The following is a 17,762-nucleotide window of genomic DNA, read 5'->3' on the forward strand; positions in this document are numbered from 1 at the left end:
GGGATGGTTTAAGTAAACACTACCGCTGCTGTCCCCACAAAAAGGGCCAGCTCTCCACACCCAGCCCCCGTTCTGGCAGCGGTCTCACCGACCTCGCCTGACAGACTCCAGGCACTTTACACCCAGGCCCTACAGGGCCACGGAGGGTAGGCCCAGCAAACCCAGGCGCTCCCCCGTTAACTCTGCTCCCTGCAGCTGACCCAGGGCCTTGCCTTCCCCCTCAGCCACCCCACGACCCCGGGGAGCCCCAGCGGCCGTGCCCGGCAGAAGGCGGGTCCCGCCCGAGCAGGGTCAGCCCCGTCCCGGGGCTCCCTTCACGCCCGCCCCGGTCCCTCCTCCGGGGCGGCCCCGGCGCTGTGGCTGCGGCGGGCGGAGCGGCCCCAGGCAGCCTGGGCCGAGGAGGAGGAGGAGGAGGAGGAGGAGGAGGTGGGTGCCGGGGCTGTGCGGTGGGGAGGAAGGGATGGATGGGGAGAGCTGGACCCGCAGCTGCCTCCCCGGTGCGGGCTGGGCAGCCGCTTTGTGCCTTGGTGCTTTGTGGAGGGGGCGACGGTGCTAGGAGGGAAGGAGGCAGGCAGCCCTGGGGAGGCTCTGGGGATTGCAGAAGGGGCAGAACCGTGCGGGGTTTTTGTTATCGCTGTCAGGAAGAGGAATTGTGCAGAGGCCTGTGCCGATAAGGGGAGCCCAGCGCTGATGCTGCAGGGTAACCAGCAAATGATTTCTCCTTTTGCGTGTAAAGTCATCAGGCTCGACAGGCCCATTAACCTCGGATTTGGTTCGGTCCGGAGCGGGTCTTGGTGTGCTTTGTTTGTTTTCTTGGTGGTTTTAACTGTGTCAGTGCTGCCTTAGGGAAAAACATTGACAGATGTTACGTGTCTAAGGTTTTGCTGCCATCAGTGTATCCAGTTAGAAGGCAGACGGATATGCTCCTGTTAGAGTAAAATGACCCTAATTCCATCAAAAAAACTGGAGAAAAGGTGGGAGACAGCGGATTCAGCAATGTTATGATTTTAGGCACCAAGCCATGAAAATATCTTCTCCTTGTTTTAGATACCTTCTGCTTTTCTGATAGCTCCATTTCAGAGTACAGACCACCTGATAACATCTACTTAAGGGAGTTGGGTAAGTTTCAGTCTTTGGCCCTTTTCCATACCAATGGATGTGCAGGTGTACACGTTTGTTTATCTGTGAACACACAGACTCGAAAGTATTTGAAACATACTAAGAGCTCACTTTAAGCTGTGAAAACACTTGTATGGTTCAAATAATGGATTTACTTCCCAATCCCACTGGAAGAAATGACACTGAGTCACATGAGGTATCAGCATGGAGCAGAGCTATTGCTGTGCTTCCACTCTGATTTATATTCCTCCTCTGACATCAGAACAATACAGTAGAGCAGCACAAGATGTGACTACAATATATTCACTCGTTACTTCAAAAGTTCTTGGTTTCAAGGATCAGTTTGTACTTTCAATTTGTTGTGAAGTTTGATCCTATTTGTGCAGTACCAAGTGGGTGTCAGTGCATTTTGTATGGTTTTAGTGGTGTTAGTTTTCAGTGCCTACACCAGGGAAAGACTGGGACAGTTGTGAGGTTGGTGGGTGACCACAGTCATAGTCTTAAGTCATAGACTTAAACTGGTCATGAAGTAGTTCTCTTGGATGTAGCCACCCTGACTGTGGGACTAGAGGCCAGTCCTCCCTCTGTTTTCATGTGGGATTTCATTACAGGCAGGTTTTGAGTCTTTAGCTTGAGTCTGTGACTTCAGCTGCTCTCAAGAGAATATTCTACCATTTATGGGAACTTTATCAAGTATTGGACCAAATAATGTTTCAGTTATTGTTGTGAAGGCAGTGGTGGAATTTTCAGCAATACCAGAACCGAGTCACCTGAAAGTCAAAGTCTGTTTCTGGGTGTGAGCCTGGGTGAGAGAGCAGGTTCTGGGAGAGACGAGCAGCTTGGAAGAGGTTTGACATTTGATCCATTTGACTCAGTGGCCATTACAAGAACTCGCATTTTTTGGCACTGTCCATGGCTAACTTGGAATGGGAGTCAAATAGTTCCTAATAGAATTAAGCCCAGAATAATCCCAAGCCTAAAGTACTTCTGCTGGCAGGAAGCAAAATGCTCTTACTCTGGTGTTGAGCCAGCTACACGCTGCTTTCTGTTTGGGGATGAGCAAGTGAATTGCACCTGTCCCTGGTTGATGAGAAGTATTGTCAAATCACCTGCAGGAATGTGGTCAGGCTCAGACCGCTGTGACTGTGATGAAGTATGGACAAAAAATGCACATAATCAGATTTGTGCTAGAGTCTGCTGTCCTATGGACAAAACAACCAGTACCACACTAGGCCCAGCAGAGTGCTCTGGAGTTCTCCCCCCACAGCTCATCTATATCAGGAATGTGGCTGCTTTTGGCTCCTTTAGAGCTTGTGTGTCCAGGTTCCCTTTCCCAGGACAAAAATGTGCAAGGAGAATGTTTGGCTCTGTCTTACTTGGATGAGCTTGGTGTGCTGCCACATGATATAGCCACACTGATAGACCCCACTTGAAACCGATGGGGGTTAACCATCCTCTAGATCTTAGCCTTAGTAATTTCGACAAGATGATGAATCCTGTAGCAAAGGAGGGACCTAAACTGAGGCTTGCTTAAGTCCTGCACAGTGCCTTCACTGTTTCTGTAGAGAAGGTAAATCCAGGCTCTGGTTTTGGTCCGAGAGACAGGTGCAACTTTTGGGTTCTGCCAGGGAATTCATTCAAAAAAGTGGGATTGAGATTCATGGCAGTGAACATGGGTTGGATTGATGTTGGGTGTAGAAGGTAGTAGAGAAAAAATGCTTTCAAAAGTTACTAATGATTTTCCGTTTCCAACCAGACATGTTAAAAATTTAAAAAGTTTTACTGTGATAGTCACACAGTGTTGGTGATTTCACAAGATGCTGGCCATGCACTAATGAACAGAAATAACTCTTTTAAAAAAATAGAGTGTTGGATTTTGTGACCTTTTGTAGTTAAGAAGTCATTGTTACTGTGCTTTCTATATAGACATGAAGGGTTTATCTTAATTTTGAAAAAAAAAAATCCCTGTAGGGAATCTTCATCTAAAATATTTCCTTCTCTTTCTTATGTTTTTATCATAAATCTTTTTCGAATGTAAGCTCTGATAAGGTTTGTCACGGTAAAGAATACAGCGGTAGAAGAATTCCATTAACTGCTGTAGAGGGAGTTGGTGTTCAATACTGCAAACAGGCTGAGTTGCTTTGGAGTCAAGGAAAGAAATGTTTAGTGCATGATAAAACAGTAGCAGTAAGCACTTACCTAGGAGTCTCTTAAATGTTGCCAGTTACTTTGCGAGTGTAATAATTCACCAAAAGGGGCCAAAGTCTGATCCCCAAGTGCAGTCCAGTCTCTCTCAAGCTTTCCATCTTCAAAACAGAAACCAAGGGCAGACCAGGGGACCAGATGGACCAGGCTTGTAAAGCTGTCATCGTTCCGGCGTCAGAGGCAGAGCTGCAGTGATTTGTTTTAACTGAACACTGGCTTGTTAGTTTTGGCTCCCTTTTACCATTTTGCAAGTTGTAAGGAAAAGTTCTCAGCAAAAGTCAATTTGTTTTGTACCTCAGTTGTGGACCAGGGTCTCATTATGACCTAATGTATTAAAAGCATAACCAAAAGATATATCCGTATCTGGTGTTTTTCCTTGAGTTTTGTAACATAAAACCCATTTGGTTTGTGTTGCGTTTACCATAGCTGCAAATGTTCCTCTCATGTCCTGCAAAACCAGTGCACAGTCTGGACTGCAGAGCCCTGGCAAAAGGGTTGGAAGGGACCTAAACGTTACCTCCATGCTAATGATTGAAACAGTGCCAAAGGCTGTTCTTGGCGGCTGGACCAGCGAGCACACACTGTTCACATCTATTCTAGAAAGCTCTCTTAACCTTTAAAAGAAGGCGACTCTCAGCTGGTCTTGGGAGTGGTCTCCAGTGCACCTTAACTACTGCTACTGCCGATGGACTAACTGCTAGGCCTGTGTGCCTGAGAACTGCTGTTGTGCCAAAAATGTACCAAAAGCAGGTTTTGTAGTTTAAATCGATTCATTGTTGATCACTTGGTAATGGTTGTATCTGTTGTGTGATGCGGTTTGGACATGGGCACAGTGACAATCTCTGTCCCAAAGATGAGGGTTGCCTCTTCCTGAACCAGTCCCAGCAGAGGTTTGTCTGTCCTGCTTTCAAAATTTTCTGTACTGGAGTTTTCACATGCTCCAGGGGAAGTGTGTTTGAGTTTTTAGTTACCCTTTTGGCATGCTACCTAAATCATGTTTCTTCAAAAGCTGTCTGGCTTTGGAGCATGTTGAATAGCACCCGTATCCCAAAATAATTCAGATGTCTTTTGGAGATCCATTATTCATTGTGTTGTGGCACCTGAGGAAACACTGGCTCTTGCAAAAGGTATCTTTGATTCCAATAACTGTCAGCATCTTATGGTATAAAATAAAGCAAAGAAAGTTGAAATGGTATGTGGAAGAGCTGGGCTGGAAAAAAATAGGCCAGGAAGGGTATAATTTCCAGCTTTTCCAGTGGAATTATGGCAGCCTGGGGTACCTGTACGGAAGAAGCAGATGATCTAGATGGTGGTGCATTTGAACTAAATGTGGCATCCAGTAGAGCTGGGACTTGAAGAATTAACTTTGTTAGGTCAGTCTTTGCTAAGTTAATAAATTTGTAAAGTAATAAGTTACATCTAGCTATTTATCTTTTGCTTATTTTTCCTCAAGATGATCAAATCTGAAAAATGACTGCTGTCTTTAACATTCAAAAGGGTTGGAAATTTCCTGAGCCTCCTGGCAGGGGATGGTAGTTAATTTGACATAAAAAATTATACTAGAAAGTACTTCTAATTTCATAATAGATGCATAATGTGGGGCTGTGGAGAGTCTCCTGGCAAAGACCAAGAGACTCTGGGCATTTGATAATTGTAACAGAACTGTACAGACTGCTCTCTCTTGCTGTACGCTTAGATCAGAAAGATTCTGAATTTTCCCAACACAGGAAAATATTTTACGCTTTGTCTACTAACTTGCCTCGATGGTACGAGAACCAAGTTTTGCTAAATTCAGTCTTATTAAGAAGCAGGCAGTGGGGGTTAAAGCCATGACGTAAACCCGTGTTTACTGCTGGAGATGCTGCTGCCTGGTTAGGAAGTGAAAGACTTCTTGGAGCAGCCAGAGTGAAATGCTGCTCTAAAACCACACACAGTCTCGCCGGGGTTTGAGGAATGCTGGTTTCCTGGAGTACTGACATAGTATGGGCTGACTTTAGGTTCCAGAGGATAAACTTGAAAACTACAGACTCCAAACAATCCCAGCTTTGGTTAGCTTGTGTAAAAGTTAGGCCAAAGGGCCTCACAGTACCTCCCTCACAGTCCCGCTTCTGACCTATCCCCCATTAAAAATCCAGCATCTTTTGTTCCCTACACTGGAAATATAAAACAATTTCTGTGTGTTTTCCTCAGGAAACAGGGTTTATGTGATTTAACTGCCAGTCTGTTTTAATCCTGTGGTGATTTTATTGCACAGGCCAGGTTGGGCCTGACAGGAGTGTCCGCCACCGGCTGGCCCTTTGGACGTGGCACTTTTTAAGGACTTCCCCTGTGAGGAGGCAGGCAGTGCTGTGCCAGCAGGCCTCAGAGGGTAGTGTCGAACTTTGAATTCACAGGTATAAAAATAATCTCTGTGTCCTGAGACAGGGGAGGCACTGTGGCTAAGATTTGTCATGAGCAAGAATAGTTGCAGAAGTTTCTGCTTAAGAGATCAGGAGACCTGCTGGTGTTACTTGTTGGGATGAAGCGTGAGCCTTTTTTTTTTTTATTTATTATTATTTTATGTCTATAACCCTCCTGAAAAGTGGGGTGTATGTGCTGTCCCAGCAGGTCCTTACCCACCAGGGAAAAAGAAGTTGTGGCCGTGCTGCACCTAGAAATTTTGTTGTGTATGCAGACCAAGCATTAACTGGCCTGTCCTACACCATGTAATTTTAAGTCTAAATGTAGCCATCTTTAAGTTTAATGTTAGCCCAGTAAGAAATCTGTTTCTTATTGTGCTTTAGGTTAGAAAAATGCCCTATAGAAACTGAAGTATTTTTCCAAAGCAAAGATGATTTAAAAATTTGCTTACATCTGGTACTCTGGAGGCTCTTTCTGAATTTAGGTCTGTGCGTGTGGTACCTGCTTTTTAAACAGCTGAGATGAGGGCTACCAAAATAATTAGGGGGCTGGAGCTCCTGACTTATACAGAGAGGCAGGGAGAGCTAGTTTTGCTTGTCTTCAGGGTACTCGGCTACGTGTTGGGAGGTACTGAGGAAACAGAGCCAGCATCTTCTTCGAGGTGCACAAATACAGGACAAGAGGCAATAGACACAAGTTGCAACTTGGGAAATTCTGATATTAGGAAGAAAATTGTCACTGTGAGGACAATCAGACATGGGAACAAGTGCCTGGAGAGGATATGAAATGTCCACCCTGAAGACACTGAGAACCCAACGAGGCCAAAGTCCTGGGCAAGCTGGTGTATGCTGACCCTCCTTTGAGCACCCTTTTGGAGCAGGTGACCTCCACAAGTCCCTTCCGACCTGTTGTTCTGTGAGTCTGTGACACAGCATAGGGTGTGTCATGGTTAAGGTTCTCTGGGAAACAGCTCACTGCTGGATTTGCATTCAGGAAAGTATGTTACTAACATATGAATTGTAGGAGCCCAGCAGTGCTGCTGCTAGTTGAACACTGGCGACCTGAATATGACAACTCTTCCTGCCATGAAGTTTTCCCATGCTGAATTTTCAGTAGGTGGCACTTTCTAGATGCCTGAGGATGGGCTGTGAGGAAACGCTTCACCAAGCAGTATTTAGGGATCTATCTTTAATCAGTTAGCAGCTTGTGTAATGCTAAATACTTTGAAAAAGTCAGTTCAGTTTCCAAAGTTAGTGCCTAGTTTTAATCTTAATCTTTTTGAGATTCCATTTCCCAACTGTCAAATGGGGAGAGCATCATCACTTTCAGCAGCAGTGTAGTGACGACTACATAAAACCCAAAGGAATATAAATAATTCTCCCATCAGAACATGGTTTGTGTCCTAGTGCTTATGTATTGCCATAGAAACACAGAAGAAAACAAAGTTTTTGTTCAACTGATGTGGAGGGGCTGCTGGAAAAAGAAGAAAACAAAACAGGTGATCATTAATTAGAACAGTTATGCATGAAAGGACCAGCCTTAATTATCCAAATTCCTAACTTTTCAATTTTTCATGGTAGTACCTTCATTGTGTTATTTTTGTTTGTTTGTTTCTAAATATAAATCCCTGTTAAAAATTGGAGCTATTTTCACAGCATTTCACACTTGCATCTTTTTGTTGTTTCTGAGGGAACAGAGCTGAAAGAGAGCCTGTGTTGCTGCAGATGCTGCTGCTTAACCCATGCCGTGAGCTCAGTGCAGGGACTGTCTCTCAGGCTCTGAGCTCAGCTCTGTTCTCATGCCCATCAGCAGGAGTTTTACCATTGCTTGCCCTGCAAGTGTCTCTTTTTTTTTTTTGACTTCCAGGTGATGTGCAGCTCAGCAGAGAACTTGGATGTGAAGCATATGTGTTATACCGAGTGCATAAGGACTTCCCTGAAAGCAGTAGCTCATAATCTGCAAGAGGTGTTAGAAAAATAAGGGAGATAATAGACATTAAAAGTCCCCAGTGTTCTGGAGGGTATCTGCTCAAATTCATTCATATTCTGAGAGACTTTTTGAATTTTTGAGTGCCTAAGTATGTGCCCTGTCTCGTGTAGGGGACTGTGTGTATTAATGGAGCATAAAAATGGTGCATTAACAGAGCAGAAGCGGGAAACTATGCTAAACAAATCCATGAGCAGGGGAAATAAAGCCAGCCAGCCAATCATTTCATCCATCAGCATATGCCTAATTTTTAATAAACCTGTTGATACCAAAAAGCTGTTTTAAAAGAATGATAAAGTTGCATTAGACGGCACTCTAATGTTTGGCAGTTCTGGAGTGAAGGTTGCCTGTCAAACCTTAACATGTATCCATTTTGTTTCTGGTTTATGATAATCTTTTAACAGGAGAAATCCTGTAAAATGGGAGAATAGTCTTTGCCTTTAATGTAGTGGAAAATTAGAAACCATTCACTTGCCCTGCCCTTAAAAGCCTGTAGAAATACGCAAGAAAAGCATATCCATTCTGAGAGCACAATAATTGATAGGAGGAGATGTTATTTTGGAAGTAATGCTTTTCTCTTCAGAGATAATTAGAAAATTTTATGAGTTGCAGAGTCTAGAAGTCTGACAGCGGTTTGGAATGCAACTAATTTTATGAACTTTTGAAACCTGTATAATTCTCTGAGTTAAAAGGTCCCTTTTTACCTTTGCCTTTCAATAGCTCTCTACGCATGTCAGCTGAAAATAAATCAGGTGGGAAATCCTGATTTTATGTGCAGTTATTACTTGGTGAAACAAAAGAAAATCTCATTGCTGGGATCTGAAATACCTTGGTATCAAGTGTCTCTAAAATATAAAGCAGGAAACAAAACCTTGTTTGTTTTATCTTTTGTTTTTCAGGTCCAAACCATGAATTACGTCGGACAGTTAGCAGGGCAAGTGTTTGTAACTGTGAAGGAGCTCTATAAGGGACTAAACCCAGCCACATTGTCGGGATGTATAGATATAATCGTTGTACGTCAGCCAGATGGAAATCTTCAGTGTTCCCCTTTCCATGTACGCTTTGGGAAAATGGGAGTTCTACGTTCTAGGGAGAAAGTGGTAAGAAAATTCACACCATTGATATGTTCTGTCTATGCGTTGACTAGAATGGCACAAAAGTTACTGAACATTTTGTGTAAGTCAAGGTTTTCTTCAGACAGTCTTTAAAATACGCTCAAATTGAGGCAAGCTTTGATTAAAATGCTTGTTGCATTTCAAAGTGTAATTTATAAGACATCATAGACAATGTAAGACATAATAGACAAAAAACATTTGTAATAATAATAATATATAAAAAAAGGCATTTATAGTATTTATTTTCAGCAGAGCAAAATTTTGATTGTGCTAATTTGGGCATGTACCCAATTTCATTATTGACTAGGTATTAAGACCCCTTTGTTTTACATGTGTATTGATAGTTACAAAAAGGGAATTGATATTGAAGTAATACTTCCAGATAACAGAATGTTAAAGTCAGTTGAAGCTAGAAAAAGCTGTGAAGACTTTAGATAAATATAATCAAGCTGAATGACCTGGCAACATGATATCAGATGAGAAGTTGCCAGTGACTAAAGCATGGCAGATTATTTTAGGAAATATTATGTAACTACATATAGTCCGAGTTCTAATGGTAGCTATAATTGTTCAGCAGAAAGATTCAAATGTCACCATGCATGTTGTTCAATTTTTACATGAATCAGAAAGGAATACAAATATTTAGGATGGATAAAAATTAAAATTGTTACTATGGCAAGAATATCCTGTGTCCTGACATATAACAATAATGTAGGGTTGTCTAAGTGCCCCCCAGAATACTGTGAAAATGGATTTTGTGGCAAAAATGGTTATAGGCAAAGAGAGAGAGCCTCCTGGGAAGAAATGGAAATGGCTGGGGCTGTACAGCATTGAGGTAAACATGTGGAAAAAAAAATCAATATGTGAATTGTGTAGAAAATATAAATCAGTTTTTATTTGTGCTTCTCATAGTGTCTGTCTAATGAATTTGAAAGGCAGGATATTAAGAATTTCCAAGTGGAAGTACTTTTTGAACGATGCAAAATTAGGCTATGAATTAAAAAGGAGAAGAGATTTATGTGATGAATGAAGCATACAGAATTACATTTAAAAAGATTCAGGACTTTATGTAATGGATATATACCTTCCTGAGTAGAGGAGCAAGACACTGGTGAGCTCAACAAATTAGGACAACATACTGACAATTGATGGCCTTGTTAAGGGGTGGGGAGTGAAACTGGAGTTTGTGTTTATTACAAGGTTTCCTATGCTTCTCTGAGAAGCATTTGTCCTGTGACAATAGTAGGATAGCCGAACAGAAACTGTATACCAAAAATAACTTTATTTTCAGTTAAACAAAATGTTATTTTCTTCCAGGTTGACATAGAAATTAATGGAGAGGCTGTAGATCTACACATGAAACTAGGAGACAATGGAGAGGCCTTTTTTGTTCAGGAGATGGATAATGATAAGGTAAGAGTCACAATTTTAGTTTGTTAAAATTCAATGCTTACTCATCAAGATCAGTTTTGAATTTAAGAATTTTGTTGAAGAACATATCTTTATCCATTCTATAATTTTGGAAGTTTCTGGACATTTTTCTGCTATGGAAATTCAATACCATGCAGCTTTTATAGATAAATACATGTATATACATATATATTTATTTTTTAAATTGCTGAGGTTGGAACAATCTGAAGTAAGTAGTCACATAACTAAAAATATCAGAGTTTGTATGCATGTCAGTGTATGAACAGAATAACTTGTACACAGTTCATACGATCCAAATATATGAGCAACAAAGGATGATATTCCCATGGACCTGTTTTTGCAGAAATATTTGCTTTGAATGCATATACTCAGCAGACTGCCAGTACAAAGTGCACATGCCTTTTAAACTTCTGTGCACAGAGTAATTCTAGTAATTCTGGTATTCACCAAAGATGTGGTCTTATATAACTACTATTCATGTGGAATTATATTTAAAGGAGAATGCTACTGTTAAGCTATGTGATTGTAAGTTACTAGTCTTTGTAAGTTATGGTCATGCTAGTTTTGAGTAGTTCACATGTAATGTAATCTAACATAGAAAAAGCCCCTTAAAGGTGGGATGAATGTTCAAATTTTTCTACTGAGTACGCTACTAGTTTCAGGTGGGATTTCTGCCCATGGGGTGTTTTCATCTTTATATCTTTGTAAAGTCTTCTATGTGCTAACAGTTACTTGGTGACTGAAAATGGCTAGAAATGCTTCCATTTGTGTCTAGAGTTGTGTACATATGAGAACATATGTACATATGTGTGCATATGAGACTGTTCATGTGACCTAGTTATAAACTGTTGACCTACCTTGACTAGTATCTTTGAGTTGCGAAGGAAAATTGGATTTTACAGACTGTTCATGTTAAAAAGTAGGATTTTGTTTCTGCTCTGCATCTGGCATCAGGTGAATAGAGACTCATGCCATTAACTGGCTAATATTAGATCCTCTTTGTTAAGAGTATTGTTCCTGGCTTGTTTAGGGAGATGCATCTATGGAACAGTTGCCGTGTGCTACAGGATCATGCTGAGCATCCAGATGCTAAATCTTAGTTACTTTTCTGAAGTGTAAATGTCTTTCAGTAATTGTGCATAGAATTTAAAACTAGATTTATGTCTAGCAGAGGAACTAATACGTTATATGCTTTGGATTTTTGCTTTCTCAGGAGGTAATTCCTTACCATCTCTCTACATCCCCTATTATATCTGAGGGAACTGCTTTAATGGAAGCTCAGCTGAAGAGGAACTCCATTGACAGGATAAGAAACCCGGACAACAGTGCATCCTCACAAGTATCGCCCCAAGCTCATGGATCCCAGACTGGTACCGAAACATCTCCAGTTTGTAGCTCTGTGAAAAAAAGGAGGAAAAAGAGGAGGAAATCTACTCATAAAATAGACAGCTTAAAAAGAGAAGACAATGGAGACACGTCAGAAGATGAAGACATGTTTCCTATAGAGATTAGCTCTGAGGAAGAAAAGGAACCATTGGACAATTCAAGGTATTAGAGCAGAATTGAGATATATAATAGAAACGTAATGTTAGGTTTATGTTCCATTCTGTACCTTCTGACAGTAATTTCTGTATATGTCAGTACACATGGCTGATGAACATGTTTTTCTAAGAAAAAGCTTTAGGCTAGAAAGCCATCAGGAATGTCACTAACAAAAATAATGAAAATAACACTGAAAACAAAAACAATGTTCAATTACGCTGTGCACTAGAAGGTGTGAATCAGATAACATCTATCTCTTTATCTCCTTTTAGTTCACGTTAGACTAATTCTTCTCTGCACTATTTTTTTCCCCTGTTATCTGGAGTATGTATCAGTTGGGTAATCAAGTATGTTTTTAAATGTCATGTCTTTCCCTGTACCTAGGATCCCTGTTCCGGATGTGTTTGTTGATGAAGTATCTGACATAACGGCTCCTGTAGTTTCTACATATTCTCAGTCTTCATCTTATCCTCATTCAGATGGAGAATGGTCTCCTCTTCAAAGGTAATTTTTGTGATAGTGCAGTTCTAGATTACTGTCCTCTTTCCATTAATTTCTTTTATGCTACTGCTGTATGAAGTCTTACAAAAAATTGTTGCCAACCATGGTCCCTGTCAGCTGCTAGATGAAATCAGTGTACAATAACTTCATATTAACTCTGTCGTTGATTCAACAAATGCATACATACAAGTGCTGGCCCAGATATTGTAAACAATATTTATATCTGTTGATTACACTGCTTGCATATAAATACTTTAGAGAGGATGATCATTTTATGAATGCTGAATCTTTGCCTGAAGCACGTACCTTTTAAGGACTTCAGTGAGTGCAGACATAAATATTCGGTACTTTGTGTATACTCCTTGCAAAATCAGAGCTGATGTATAAAAATACTGCTTTTTAGTGACCATGAATATGAGCTTCTTGGGTCCATTTTTAAAGCTAATCTAATGAATTGCAATGGTAGATAGAAAATATTTATTATGTGAAAGAACACATACAGTAACTTGCTTGCTTTTTCCTGTATGTGTGTTTGTGTGCATGTGTATACCTTTGGGTTGGAAGGGACCGTAAAGATGATCTAATGTCAAAGCAGATCAGTTTGGATCTCCTTTCTTGTGTCTATGGAACACTGTGAAAAATGGATAGTTCTTCACTTGATTTCAGTTACATTGCATTATAGTCTAAATAAAGTGTGTCTGTTTATGTGGCTGTGCACACGTGCCCTCCATCTTCATGGAGACTGTTGGAGTGGGGAGGTATTTATAAGACTTTATTGTTAGTCTTATCTTAATACACTGCCTCTGTGGGTGAGGAGTGGAAGAAATGAGAGCAAGCAGATGATTTCAGAGCAACGGCTTAATTTAGGTGTTTTGAATTGCATTCTAGAAGAAGCTTTCTCTGTAAAGCTTAATGAGATTAGCTTTGTTAGTCTGGTGATAACATGTATCAATACCCTGCCCCTTCTGTGGCTCTTTGAACTGTATGTTCTCTTTGTTTTTGAATTACGATATTCTGGATTTTGAAAACTCTAGATTCACGCATTCATGTAGCTAATACACAAAGAGCTTGTGTTAATTAGCACTTGTGAATAATGACACCCTGTTTTTTTTTCCTACCAACATGTGCTGTCCAGTAAGCCTATAGATTGTGCAGGGCAATCCTCTCTTCTCACTGTTCCAGCAGATGGAGGCCTATCTAACTCTTGTCCTCATCAATCTTCTCACTTTTCTCCTCCAGACAGGTAGAACAGTTGTTCTCCCTCTTTTCTGTGCTGCTCTTTAATCCTTTGAACACATTAATACACTCTTGACACATTAATTGCACATGGACTTTGCTGAACTTATAACTGCACTTATTGCTAACCCAGACACTTTTAGAAAAAGTGACATTGAAAACTATGTCTTCTGCTTACTTCTTTGTGGGCACTGATGGGAGGTAAGTTGCCTTGATGAATCATACGATGAAAGAGGGTGGCTAATGTAAAATCAGGACAAAGCAAACCAGGGTTAAAACTGAAGTTGATTAAGATGATATCAAAAAAAAAAAAAAAAAAAAAGGGAAGAACATAGAGTGAAAACTTGCATTCCTCTGAAGATTGATATTTACATGTGTCTTTTTGCAGTTAATGTATATTTTAATGTCATTTTTATCTCATGGTTTTCCTGAGAAGTTTGGTTTTGCATAGGATGTTAAAGTAAAAGCTGAACAAAGGCCTCAGAGATTAAGGGAAAAATAAGGAGAGCAAACCTTGTCATGGGAGGAGCCAAGAACCAAAACAGAACCTCTTTTCTCTTGTTACCTGTTTTGGGGAGGGGAAGGATTGCAGTAGGAGAATATTTTAGGGAGGAAAGATGGCGCAACAGGTAGGGCATCTTGCTTAAAGTTAAGGAGATCCACAGTTAAGCCCTCACTGTAGTGTAGGCTTCCTTTGGCTGTGGACTCTCTCTTACAGAGCTGAAAGTGGGTATGGACATTTTTAATAATCTCTTAAATTCAAGGTCTCTCAAGGTTCTGCAGCCAGGCCCTTTCTCTCCATTAAGTCAGTGTAGACATTACAGCAAGTAAGTTAAACTGTCTAAAGTATATATCTGAATATGACCTCTACAGTTCTCCTTTAGTGCTCAGGAAGCTTTGAGTAATAAATTGAGCTAAGTTGCTCATTACTTATCTCAATGTTTATGCCATACTAGGTGCTGTATCAAAACTGATAATCTTGAGGGTTTCCCAGTTCGTAGATCTGCTCTCTTTAGGCTGACCATGTAGCAGCACCAAGCTGAGGTGAGACCCTGGGGTAATCAAGAATGTTCTCCTCAGTGTTTGTAGTGGGATGGTAGGGCAGGCACACAAGTGCAGGCCTGGAGCACTGACGTCTCCTGTATGGATCTGTGAACTTTGCTTGGGAGTCCTGCAGTGTAGACATACAGTGAAAGTGCTGTAGTAACTTGTCTGTGTCTGCAACTGTTTTCCTCTGTGAAGTAAGAAACCCTGCTATGGCCACCCCAAATGAAGTTCAGAGGCTCTCAGCTACTGTTGTGATATGTACATGAGGTAAACCTCTTTCCTTCTGACTACTTTCCCAGTTTATTTGACTTTAGTCAAGGCAGGATTCTTCTTCAGGTCACACTGAGCTGAGGTTGCTCTTCTTTCTCATGTAGCATTGACAGGGCTGGTGGCTGTAGTTTGATGTGCAGTATCTATAGCAATCTGTGGAAGGTGAGAGAATTTCAGCTGGGCCAGTGCCTAACTTAACGACAGAAGAATTGCATGAAAGTCAAGGCGTAGTTCAGCCTGAGATACAAATATCTCAGTGATGTAAGAAATAAAACCCTTTCTGAGTCTTTGATCCAGTGAAGTATAGGTTGCTATCACTGGATTACAAATCCTGCACCAACTTGGTATTCAGCTTTATTGACACCTAGTGCAAGTGTCACATTAATCCCAGATTTAATTTGAACTAATGGAGCAACGAAAATTGAAGGGATGTGATTGTGAGCTTTATTAGTCTTCAGTGTGATTTTACTTTGGTGGCAATAGTATGAGGGAAATAGCAGCTAAAATAGTCCCTGAGCAGATAAAGGAGACATCTGGCATCACATATGGAAGCAGAACTATACAAACAGGAAGTAAACAAGCAAGACTGTAGTAGGCATAATTGCCATCTGCATGTATAAACTGTTGCTGTTCCAGAAGGGTATTAGGTGGAGAGAGTAGCTATTGAGTGTTAAACAACAATATGGCATGTGAAAGAAAAGCAAAGGTATTTATTTCTCTGTAATGGTAGAACAGCTCACAGTGGGAGGCCACCAACCCCATGCTAATGGGTGGCATACAAAATTCCAGCTTGTCTTCCAGAAGATACAAAGAATGCTTTAGTATCCTTTTATACAAGCAGGAACATAATTTACCCTGTTTGCCTAGTGGATGCATGTTTGCAGTCTGATATAATGTTGGACCTTTTAAATTAAGATGCTGTTACAGTGATAATTATGGTCTACCCTGAGGTTGCATTAGTATTTGTACAGTAAGCTCCAAGGAGGAATCAGCTGAAAACAATTCTGAAGATCCAATGTGCTGCTACTCCTCAAATCTTGTATTTTATTGTAGAAGAGTATTTATAGAATGTGAATTGTGTTTGAGTTGAAAGTTCAGTAGATAGCATGTACTCTGGTGTATACGCTGTTTTGGGAGAGTGGGTGATGTTGTGGGGTTAGATGTTCACCCCATTCCTGATTTACCATGGTTATACTTGAGCTGTATCTTCTGTGAACAGATAACCTAGACTGGTGCCTGGATCATGGGGCAACCTTTTGCAGCAGGAGCCTTCTCAGAGCAGAGCTGTATCTGTGTTAATGTACACTATTTCTGGCACTTACGTGTGTGTGGCTGGGAACACATATCATGGTTCTTATTGCTGAGTAACACCAGCTTCTTCCCCACTTAGTTCTGTGTACAAGGAAATTTGTATTTTCAGAGAAAGCTCTGGAAAAGGCAGAGTTCCTCCCTGCCCTACTCTGTGGTCTGTGTTCTCACTGCTAACTACAGAGTTTCTAGCCCAGGCTGAAGTAGTGCCTCTATTCTCTCATGTTATCTGGGTGGGTAAGTGAACTTGGGATGAATATACCCCACAGCCTAAACTGGAGAAGTAAACAGTAGGCATTTTGAAGGTTAAAATGTATGTAGTGCACAGGTTAATTTGTGTGGTGATAACACTTCCCAAAAGTTAGATTTTGGGGGCTTAAAGTTGCCGTAGAAGCATTTTTGCTGGCTGAGACTTTTTGAATTTCCCAGGTTCCTGTATTCGAAACTTTCAGTGGGCCCTAGATGCGTGGAAGGTATTGCAAATCCTACAGATTTGTCAGTGGGATATGTAAAAGGTATTAATCTCAATAGGCATATCTTGAATCCTAAGAACTAGAAAAGCCTTTTACAGCTTATTGCATCAATTCTTTTGTCTGTCAAATGGTAGGTTATATCCTAAGGACTAATAAATACTTGAAATTCTTGAGCACCGCTGTGGAAGATTCTTTTTGGTCCTGTTACAAATGTAACAGTTTAGTTAGATAAATTACTTATTTGTAGCTGAAGAGTTTTTGTGTTTGCCCATATTCAAGGAATACGTTACTGCAACAAAGCTAAAAACCAGTAATAATGTAAATAATTAGTTGCTAACATTCAGAGATGTGAAATTCACAGGTTTCTAAAAGCTGCTTTATGTTAGTGTAAAGTAATTATTTTCCTACGACGAATGAATGCCTGAGCAAGCTCTACAAAACTGCCTTATGTTAAAAGAACAAAACTGGTTGGGCTATTCAGTTTATCTAAAAGAAGGTATAAATCAAACGTGAAGAATTTAGACTAAACGTAGAAAGCCTTTGTGAAGGTAGCTCAGCTTTGGACCTTTGATCCAGAAATGTTGTGGATTGTTTTTTTCCTTGTAGTTTATAAATCAAGATTGTATTAGTATACCAAAGTCTGGCTCACACAGCCACAAATGTTTGGCTCAAACAAAAATAATGGTCTTTCTTCAGGAGTTTCTAGGAGAAATTCTAGGACTTGCATTACGCAGAAAGGCAGAATAAATAATTAGGATTTTTCATTTTGCCCTTGAAACTAGTGAATCATTATTTATTAACGGCTAACTTGACATCACGTTATTGACTTCATCACATTAAAAATGTGCTACAAACTGATAATTTACTAATAAATGATTAAATACTTTATATTCCAGTAGGCAGCAAAACAGTTAAATATTTTTGCACTGGGAAGGCTCACATTCTTTGTGCACTGCTCTTGCTGGCTTCCCTAAAAACATGTGTATGAAGATAGAACTGAACAAGTCAGTAAAAGGAAGTAATCAACTGGATTCCTTAGACTAATTTATTATTTAGTCAGGGTAAAGTGGCTTGTTGATGTGAATGAATCATTTCTGCACTTCATTATAACAATACTAACATCTCTTCA

At 40.5% G+C, this 17,762-nt stretch overlaps 1 protein-coding gene across 5 annotated transcripts in view; it reads left to right on the plus strand.

Moving 5' to 3' along the window:
- Positions 1-374: 374 nt before the first annotated feature.
- LPIN1 (lipin 1) overlaps positions 375-17,762 on the plus strand; it is a 45,140-nt gene continuing 27,752 nt past the window's right edge. For 2 of the 5 annotated variants that reach the window (XM_032184198.1, XM_032184202.1), the window contains exons 1-6: positions 412-426; positions 1,048-1,119; positions 8,610-8,810; positions 10,143-10,238; positions 11,470-11,804; positions 12,183-12,302. In XM_032184198.1, the coding sequence (XP_032040089.1) occupies positions 8,619-8,810; positions 10,143-10,238; positions 11,470-11,804; positions 12,183-12,302 (743 nt within the window). In that variant the 5' untranslated portion in view covers positions 412-426; positions 1,048-1,119; positions 8,610-8,618. Of the gene's footprint in view, positions 427-630; positions 701-1,047; positions 1,120-8,609; positions 8,811-10,142; positions 10,239-11,469; positions 11,805-12,182; positions 12,303-17,762 lie in introns of those variants that run through there. The other 3 variants (XM_032184199.1, XM_032184201.1, XM_032184200.1) reach the window with 3 other exon arrangements.

The sequence above is a fragment of the Aythya fuligula genome, chromosome 3, assembly GCF_009819795.1.
Source record: "Aythya fuligula isolate bAytFul2 chromosome 3, bAytFul2.pri, whole genome shotgun sequence".
Taxonomy (NCBI): domain Eukaryota; kingdom Metazoa; phylum Chordata; class Aves; order Anseriformes; family Anatidae; genus Aythya; species Aythya fuligula.